Raw genomic sequence first — 10,202 nt, 5'->3', positions numbered from 1 at the left:
TTTCACCTACATGTTTATGTGCCTGTCCAGACCCCTCCTTTTAACATTAATCCTCTTTCAACAGCTTGCATGACTTCTCTTGGATGAATCCAAATAATTTCAAACTAACTACATCTAAAATAAAACTCATGATCTTCTAAGCATGCTCCTCTTAGAAAACACATTGCCATGTATCCAGTTTTGCAAGCAGAAACCTTACCACCTCCTTGCTCTTGCTCCATCTATCCAATCAACCACCAAATGCTGACAGTATCACATCCTAACTCTCACGTTTGTCCATGTCCTTCCATTTCTAGCAAACCCATCAGTGCCATTATACTCTAAGCTACCTTTGTTTTTCTAATTTGTTCTGTAAGATTAAAATCCTAACTCTTCTATTCCCATCTAGTCTTAGTTCCCTCCAAACAGTTTTACTCACTACGCCAAGAAGCTTGCACATATATGTATGCATGTCTAGATCTATGTAGCTATATATTGCATACAGTAATAATAAACATTTAGCACTTACCATGTATTTGGCACCCTTCAAGACACTTTACATATCCTAACTCATTTAATTCTCACCATAAGGTAGGTGCTATTACTTGTCCCCATTTTGTAAATGAGAAGAGACTGAGGCACAAAGAATTTAAAGATTCTGCCCAGGACCACATAATGGGAAAGCTGGAGTTTGAACTCAGTAATTTTAGCTTCAGTGTTAATGTTCTTTACCACTACATGATATTAACCCTCAATGAACAGAATCCCTTCTGACTTAAAACTCTTCAGGAATTTCTAAATTATTCCTAGAAATGACAGGGTCTAAATTCTGCCTGAAATATTCTTCCCTCCCACCGGTGATAAGTACTTCTCATCCTTTATATGCTTCCTTAATCACTACTTCTGTAGAGAATCTTTACATCAAATTAGTATTAGTAATTCCTTTGTAACATGTAGTTGTCTGTTAATAGCATTTATCACAGATAAAATTTTATATATTTTTGTAGTTATTCACCTAATTGGTGTCTTATCCACTACAGTATAAACTGTTATATCCCCAGTGTGTAGTATACACTGGTATATGGTACTCAATGTATATTTTCTGAAATAAAGAAAAAAAAAAGACAGGAAGGAAGGAAGAAGGAAGGAAGTAAGGAAGGGTAGGAGAGAGGGAGGGAGGGAGAAGAGAGGGAATTCTTAGAGTTGAAAAGGTCATAGAGGAACATTTTACAACTTTGCTCCAAAATCAAGAATTCCTTTTATAGCCTTTCCCTTGAACCATTACTCATTCTCTGAACAGTCCCAATGGTGGGTAATGCCATTTCAAGAAAAGTTGCTTTCATTGTTGGATGATTTTGAACAACTATTAGAAATTTCTTCCTTGGCTAGAGTTAAAATATGGCTCCATATACATTTCACCCACATGTTCTACTCTTCATTTTGGAGCCCTTGGAATACATTTTATCCCTTTTTCATATGGCAAATTTTCAAATATTTAAAGTTCTTATATTTCTCTCAACATATTCTTGTTCCCCAGCCTAATGGTACCTGATTACTTGTATTTTCATGACATAAATTTAGTAATTTTCTTTATGTGTTTTGAAGTCTTCTAAAAAATATTCTTTTCTTAATGTCAATTAATTTCATTTCTTGCCCTTAGTCAACATTTTAAAAACTCTGTTCAAAGTATATTAATTGGTTCCTCCCTCCTAACCCCAAATAAGTTTTCGTGTGAAAAGAAGTAGGCAAAACAGTATATTATGCTCTTTTCTTAAGAATTCACCTTTCTTTATAGAATAACATTAAATTTCTGAGAAGTCTTGGTGTAAAGTAACATGTTAGATTTTCCTTAATCTGGTTTTTCACAAGCATATATGATCATTCTTCTAGGGAAATATATCAAATTTTATAAGATATTTCAGAATACTGTTTGGAAAATATATAAATTCATGAATTAATCTCTATGGAATATTTATTATTTATAGATATGCCCTAGAAATTAGAAGTCTAAAGTAAACTATACTTTGTTACTAAATGAAATCCTGGGTTCTTTCTTTTTAACTCATGAGAAATAGTTGTATTATGTTAAGTGATTAGAGTATAAATTTTTTCTTATGTTTATCAGAAGAGAATGAAAAACAAAAGTAGAAGAAAATATATTTGCATATATTCATGGTAGAAAAATGGAAATTATTGTTATTGTAATACTTTTTATAAAATATGTTCTTAATAAAACTTATAAATAATACCCCGGAAATAAATGTTTTACTACTATTTCATTAGAAAGCTTTCACTCTTTTTATTTAAAAAATCCAAAACCACTGGCAAATATAAGAGCTGAACAATTTGCAATTCAAGTGGATTTCTAATGTTAAAACACTAAGATTCTGTGAGAAATGCGTTATAATAAATGTAAAACTTAGGACTTGTTTAATTGATAGAGTGCACTGTACTATATTAAGAACAGCAGCTATAAAAAATAGTAGTGAACTGAAAATTACTGTTTTTCTGTTATTTGGTATTAAATGACTAAAAGTCTCCTTTCATGAAGTATTTAATACATTTCATATCCTTTCTTGAGCTAAATACCACACTTATACTTACAAATGTTACTTAGCAATCTGAAATTAATTATGATGAAGAAATATCTCATTTTTTTCATATCTCCTGTTAGATTACTGTATTTCTACTATCAGTATAATATCTGCATAAGCAATTTTGAACATATGCAAACCAATATGTCTTTTATATTGCATAACAATACAACTGCATTATTTGATGTTAGTAAGCTGTGAAGAGACAAAAAAGAACTATCTTTGAGTTGATAAACTATCTGAACTCTGTGTCTGTTTTACTAATTAAAGAAAAGCTAACTGTGCTACATATCATTGGTGAAAGCATCTTTGAATAGAAAACATAAGCTATACAAACAAAAATGGTGGCCAAGAGCAATTGGAAATGTGACTTTTGTCTTAAAGTTATGAATGGTAACCAAATTTCATTTCAGAAATATTAACTCATTAAACAGATTTTAGATGTTGAAGATGTGTTTAAATAATGACAGCCTGAAGGAGCCTAAAGCAGTTCATTAAATCCATTGGAATTGGTGGTTTGATTTCATTTCCATCCAGACGGAGGTAGCGAAGGTGAGGTCCATAACTGAAGGAATCTTGTTCTGCAGGCAGTGTGGGAGGACATATTACAGAGACGTTCACATCTATGGAGACAAAGATGGCATGAACAAATGAATTAGAACAGAAGAGACCAGGTGTGAGAAGACCAACAAGCCATGGAACAGTCTCGTAGCGGGCCTAGCAGCCTGATCTGTGAAAGTGCCAGAGATACAAACCATTTTTGTCAAGTTGGAGGTATATCTGTCTTATAAAAGTAACCCTAAGAAAATGTGCAACATATATATAGTCATCTCACTCCGTATTCAGTTATACTTTGCACAGAGCACGAGAAAGGACATTTTGTTAAAAGCTATGATGGGGGCGCCTGGGTGGCTCAGTTGGTTAAGCGACTGCCTTCGGCTCAGGTCATGATCCCAGGGTCCTGGGATCGAGTCCCACATCGGGCTCCCGGCTCAGTGGGAAGCCTGTTTCTCCCTCTCCCACTCCCCCTGCTTGTGTTCCCTCTCTCGCTGTCTCTCTCTGTCAAATAAATAAATAAAATCTTTAAAAAAAAAAAAAAAAAAAAAAAAAGCTATGATGGAAGGGCGCCTGGGTGGTTCAGTTAGGCTAAACCTTTGACATCAGCTCTCAGGTCATGATCTCAGGGTCCTGGGATGGACCCTGCGTCGCGCTTCTTGTTCAGCTGGGAGTCTGCTTCTCCCTCTGCCCTCCCCCCTCTACTAGTGCGTGCTCTCTCTCTCTCTCTCTCACAAATAAATAAATAAAATCTTTAAAAAAAAAGCTGTGATGGAAATAAAAGAATACATCATTTGTTTTCTAAGCTTCCAGGTGAGATAAGGCATGCTTAGATTACTATAAAATGAGATGGGTAGTATTTAGAGTATTAGAAGTGGAGACAAAGGTTCATAGAAGGAATGGTTACATGCATGGGTAGATGGATGGATGGATGGATGTGTAGGTGGAAAATCAGTTTATTATTAGGGAAAGTGCTTAAAAATTAACTGAAAGTGCAAAATTTCCAATTAATAGTGTACGATGAGGTTTTTAAAAAGTACATGTAACCGAAGTTTACATATATAATACTTACAGAAAAGAACATTGCATCTTTATATTTAAGTGTATTTAATTAGAAAGGATATATTTGCCAAGAATCAAATTACAAAGATCCAAGCCAGGAAATATCTCATCAGCCTTTTCAGATGGCTAGGATGTGAGAAATCATGCACCTGTCTTGGATCAGAGCCCTTGGCATCAATGACTATACTGAAATTTAGGAGTATTCAGGAGAGGAAACCTGTTAAAATAGCAAAATTCAGACAAGTGTGCATTATAGCTGATTTCAACCATAAATCTGCATATTGCTTCTAAGTCTCGTTTGAAACTATTTTGAGAAAGAGGTCTTCCCTTAGAAGATGAGACCACCTAACTTTGGCAATGGCTTTCCTTTGAGCTTATGCTTACAGCGAGGTTGCTATGCTCTGATCTTATGCTATTTTGTGAATTCAACTTGCTAAAAATAGTGACTCGTAATGTATAGCAGTTTGTGTATATAAAGTTATCTTTCACATGCATTATTACCTTACCATCACACAGTGTTTTTCAGGCAATATGATTATTCTCCCTTACCTGGGCATTGCAAGTGGTTCAGACAGGTAAGGTAATGTGCACAAGGTATTTTAGCAAGTAAGGGGCAGAGCTGACACCAGCCTTGTCCTTTTCCTACTACGTAGGGTCCCTTGCCTCCTGGAGAGACCATGTCCCTTTTAATGTGCTACCATCCTTATTGCCTTGTGCCCCATAACCAATGCATGTCTGCATAAATGTAATGTGAGAAGCAAGTGTTCTAAATGTAGTTATATTTTCATAAATTAATTATGGTGTTTCTCAGAGAACATCACAAAGGACCTTATTTGAATAGATAACATTTTTGCCAAATTTAAAGTCCTTTAGATTGTCCTGAAGAAATAAATATTTACAACTTTTTCATAAGAAAAGGTCACCGTCCTATAAATTCTAAGAACTCTTCATATAAAAGGTATGTTTCTTGGAAATCACTTTATTAACAACTAGAGTAGATTATGCAGCCAGAAGAAATAAGTACTTTAACAGTTATTATTACACAGTGTGATATACCAGTGAGCCAATAATTCTAGCCAGGGAAATTCTTATTTTACATTTATTTTCTGGGAATATAGAAACGACCATGCCTGATATCTACATTAAGGAACAAATAAATCTCTCTTTGTTGTTGCTGTTAGAATTATTCTTACCTGGGTTGGTAGAAATTTTTCTAAAGTCTTGTATTCTGGAAATTGAAGAAAAATGTGCTGGGATTATACTGTATGAATAGGAAACAACACTTGAAATGAGAAGGACCTGATGTCAGGTCCTGTATTATATTTATTCTTTGTCCTTGGGCAAGTATCCTCACTTAGTTGACCCTCAGTTTCTTTCTTCAGAAACTCTTAGGGCGCCTGGGTGGCTCAGTTGGTTAAGCGACTGCCTTCGGCTCAGGTCATGATCCTGGAGTCCCTGGATCGAGTCCCGCATAGGGCTCCCTGCTCGGCAGGGAGTCTGCTTCTCCCTCTGACCCTCCCCCCTCTCATGTGCTCTCTCTCTCATTCTCTCTGTCAAACAAATAAATAAAATCTTTAAAAAAAAAAAAAGAAACTCTTAAGTTACCAACCAAGATTCTTGTGAGGATTAATCTGTGATTTTCAAAGTGTGGTCCTTGGACCAGCAGCATTAATACCTCCTGGGAACTAAATCGTTGGACCTACTGAGTCAGAAAATATGAAGGTGGGGCTGGCAAGCTATATTGTATAAGCCTTCCAGATGATCCTGATGCATGCTAAGGTATGAGAACAACTGAAGAACAGAAATATATGAGAAAACACTGTAAAACTTTTAAAAACGTGAGTGGAAGAAGAACAGAGTCCTGCTCTGTTTTTACTATGTAAGTGGCTGGTGTATGTGCCCAGCTGCGTGTTGAATTTTGCTATCTCACTCCTCAAGACCCTTTTTCTCAACTTCTCAGGGGGATCCCCAATTCACAAACAGGGATCTATGTGGAATCCCTTTAAATTCACTTCCCACATCAAAAACCTATGGGACTTCTGTTGCCAGATAAGGAATGCATGTGTAGAAGCACAGAACTTTCATCAGGAAAAAAAAATGTATATATTTAGGTCAATATTGACTGTTGCACTATCTGGTTCAGTGAAACAGATTCAGCGATTAACAGGAACTCTGGGGTGGAGCCACCAATCTGCACACTCTAAGGTTTGAGAAACCCTCTAATCTAGAGCAGAGACTTTAATTATGGTGGTTTCAAGCACCTGTAGTTTTTAGGACCAAGGTCCCTTTCTGATACCTCCTAAATCATACTCCTATTACTATGAATGAGGTTGTTTGTGCTTGGTACATTTTCCTAAATAAATCTACCCAATGAGGCAGAAATATTGGAATCTCCTCGGAGTAAAAGAAGATATATTTGGTTTCTCCAATGGATAATCACCCTTTGTAGATTACTAAAGTCCACTTTTCAATTTACAACTTGAAGATTTGAATTTCTTGGTTCATTAAGATTGTGTGTGAGAATAAATAGACAGAGACAAAATACTGAAAGTTGAAAAAAGAAATCTCAGGGCACATTAGTTGTGGGGGGGGGTGGAAAGACCAACAGTTGTTATTCTTAAAGAAAATATAGAATAAGTTTAATGACCATGAGCATTTCAATCAAAGGCATACCCTGATGATTACTTACTTTTAATTTTGTTATGATCAAGGTGAAGGTGCTGCAGATGAGCACTGATTCGGGGGACCTTTGTGAGTTGATTGTGAGACAGTTGAAGGTCTAGAATTGAGGATACATCAAATCCACTTGAAGGGAGCCCTGCATCTGATAATTTGTTGTGGTTTAGTCGCAGAAAGGCCACTTTGGGAATCACATTAAAATAATTTTCTGGTATTCCTTCAATGGAATTGTTGTCCAGAAACAGTTGCATTGTATTGGCTGGTAATCTCGGTGGCATATTCTTTAGAGCATTCTTGGCCATATTTAGCTGCATTAGGTTCTTGAGTCCCTTGAAGGTATCTCTCTGAAAGGCATTGTCTAGTAGTTTATTGTGCTGCAGGTCAAGAAGGGTCAGGTTCTCCAGATTGCTGAAGGTCCCCTGAGGAATTCTGGACACCTTGTTTCTGGCCAATTGTAATTGTTCTAAACTTCTTGGCAAAGGAGAAGGTACCTCCTCCAGCTCATTATCTTCCAGAAATAAGAAAAGCAGCTTCTTCAGTTGGCTCAGGGCTCCTTTTTCAATTCCATAGTTGGTTATTTTGTTCTTGTTTAGATTTATCCATCTCAGCTGGGTGGCATTCTCGAATGGCTTCTCAGGAATGGTCTCTATCAAGTTGTTCTCAAGATAAAGATACCAGATCCTTGAAGGAATAGGAGGGATTTCTTTGAGACCTCGATTTTCACAGTATAAAGCAGTAGGGAAACTAGGGGGACAGAAGCATTCCCTGGGACAGTCAAAGTCATGAACAGCCCAATCCTCTGGATCACTTACGTCATAGACCTGTCTCACACTTCGAGTCCATACAGTATCTGTTATGAATAACACCCAGATGATGAAACAGATTGTGGCTGCCATTATAGGACCTGGGATAAGGAATATAACTGTTAGATGTTTGACTATCTTGACCTTTAGAAGATTATGTGCACCAAAATAACCAGTAAACATTGTTTCTTTGAGGGAAGGTAAACACATGTCAACAACTTATACACAGATATCAATTAGTACACATATATTTAGTAGGAACTATATGCAAAGCATTTTGCAAACACTGAAACTGGCTCACTAATTTCTAGCTTTCTGGTTTTAACCCAATCACAATGAAAACTGAGAAATGGAAAGCAAATTTTAGGAGCTCTAAGTGCTTTTCCATCTTGGGCTATTTAATACAAGAAAGTTAACTGAAACCCGTAGTTGAATAAAAGAGTATAAAAAAAGTAATCTTTTAATAACTCAAATTGAGAGTCTGTGTTGTTTCTAAGAAGTAAGCATATGCTTTTACTTCTACTCCTAAATGAGCAGAACATCTGGATGAGATTTCACAGGCTCTTTGGCCCTTGAACCAAAGAAATAGAGAGATCAAAGAAGATTTTAGCAGTTTGTTGTGAAGGAAGGCTTTAAGATATGAAAAAAAATGTGTGATTAATCTCTTGCTCTGTTGCTCAACTTCTCTGGTAAGTTTTATATTGGGGTTTGGGGAAAAACTTCTAATATTATAAGTACAAAATCAAGTTGTTCAACCAGGGAATTTGGACTATGAACTCTATATCCCAATTTAGGCAAGTAATATATTCACTTATGGCATTACTGTGGTCGATAAGAAACAAAACAAAGCAAAGAACATGTTTAGGGAAAGATAGAGCTCCATTTTTTCAGAATGGCTGCTAATAAAGAATAGGTTAACACTTATTGGTATACGACCATCTCAAGGATATAAATGCTCCCCATTGAATATCAACAAGGTTATGGGTACAACAAACTGTTCTCACAGGAAAAATAATACATATATATATATAATATATATATAAATATAAGTTTTATATTTATATAAGTATTATATATATAAATTATATATAAATATAAGATTATGTGTACCAAAAAACCCATATATTATATATATATACATTATATATATATAAAACAGTAACATTCTGACCAATGTACATTTAATTCAATTGCTTGACAATAAGAACTGAATACATTTTACTGATTCTTCAGGAGAAAATAAAACAAGCATCATTTATGAAATGCTGATCTTTCCATTGTGCCACTAAATTGAGGGAAATGACAAGTGCAGAGCTGCTTCCGCAAGCTGTCGAATTTTTTACGATTGTAGAATTCTGCTCTGGTCATCTTCCAATAGAGACACATTAAAACATTCTTTTCTTCAGAATCAGGTTTTACTTTAGTTATTAAGCTGTAACCCTGCCTCTGATGAATCAGAATTTTGAATTCGTAACTTTAGGTTTTTAAAAGTGCAAGAAAGAGTTTACCTTGCTGTCCAGGAATATACCGTTGAGTCCTGTGTCTGGGTCTGAAGTTTGCTAAAACTCAGTTAAGGGGGAAAAAAAACCACACACAAAACAAAACAAAACAAAAACACCCCGTGACTAAAACGGTTTGTTTTTATTGTATGCTGTCAAACGTCCTATGAGAAAAAATAAAACCTACTCTGACCAGTCACGGTGAACACCTTTTGATCTATTGTTTCCACTTTGCCAGGGCTTCAGAATGCTTACCTCAGCCTTCTTGGATCTTCTTCTTCTCTTTCTATTGGTCACTGCTCATTCCCAGTAATGGATTGACCAAGGCTCCCCTGTCGTGTTTTTATGAATCCTCCCTAAAATATATGCATCAGTGGCTCCAACTTTAACCCTTCCAACAACCACAGCACCTCAGTACCTAGGCAGCTCAGCACAGGAAAACTGACTCTAAGCTTAAGAACCTATAGCAAAAATTCAGGGCAATTGTCACTCTGAAGTCACAGTTCCAAAGATGTTGTAATGGACTGATATCTAGACCTGTTCAGCCAGCAGGCAACGGAAGGCAGTTTTGATTTCAAGTATAACAAGAAGAGATTTTAAAGTGGTTTTTTTTTCTAGAAAATCTTTTTTAAAAATTGAATACAAAAGAAATAAGTGCTGATGTCCTTTGTTTCCATGGAAATATTTTATTCATTTCTCATTTAAAACAGATGCTGGAATTCTACTTAGAAAATATTGTGTGTGAGGGAAAGATAGAAAAACATATTTGAAAAATTTAAAAATGAAATCTGAGAAGCTATACCCGATGTTGGCACTAAATGTGGTGTTATGCTCTGTTTTATAGAAATAATTTTTGTATCTCTGGTTCCTATTGGGAGCTGTATTCCAAGTAATTATTAAAATGAGATTTTTTTTTCTCATTAGAACAGATGTTTTGCATTTAGTCCATTACAAGACATTCCGTTGTGCTGCTAGTGGTTTTCCTTTAACACATAGATCTGAGATAATGTCTTCTAGTTCTTATATTTGAG

The 10,202-nt window shown here is 35.6% G+C and overlaps 1 protein-coding gene across 1 annotated transcript; it reads right to left on the bottom strand.

Moving 5' to 3' along the window:
- Positions 1-2,258: 2,258 nt before the first annotated feature.
- KERA (keratocan) lies at positions 2,259-9,339 on the bottom strand. The gene is made up of 3 exons (XM_021687517.1): positions 9,181-9,339; positions 6,880-7,773; positions 2,259-3,196 (listed from the first exon to the last, which is right to left on the bottom strand). The coding sequence occupies exons 2-3, from the start codon at positions 7,763-7,765 to the stop codon at positions 3,030-3,032; spliced, it is 1,053 nt and encodes a 350-aa protein (XP_021543192.1). The 5' UTR covers positions 7,766-7,773; positions 9,181-9,339; the 3' UTR covers positions 2,259-3,029.
- Between the last annotated feature and the right edge of the window lie 863 nt (positions 9,340-10,202).

The sequence above is a fragment of the Neomonachus schauinslandi genome, chromosome 5 (genome assembly GCF_002201575.2).
Source record: "Neomonachus schauinslandi chromosome 5, ASM220157v2, whole genome shotgun sequence".
NCBI classification, from domain to species: Eukaryota; Metazoa; Chordata; class Mammalia; order Carnivora; family Phocidae; genus Neomonachus; species Neomonachus schauinslandi.
This window is presented reverse-complemented; position numbering and strand designations above follow the sequence as displayed.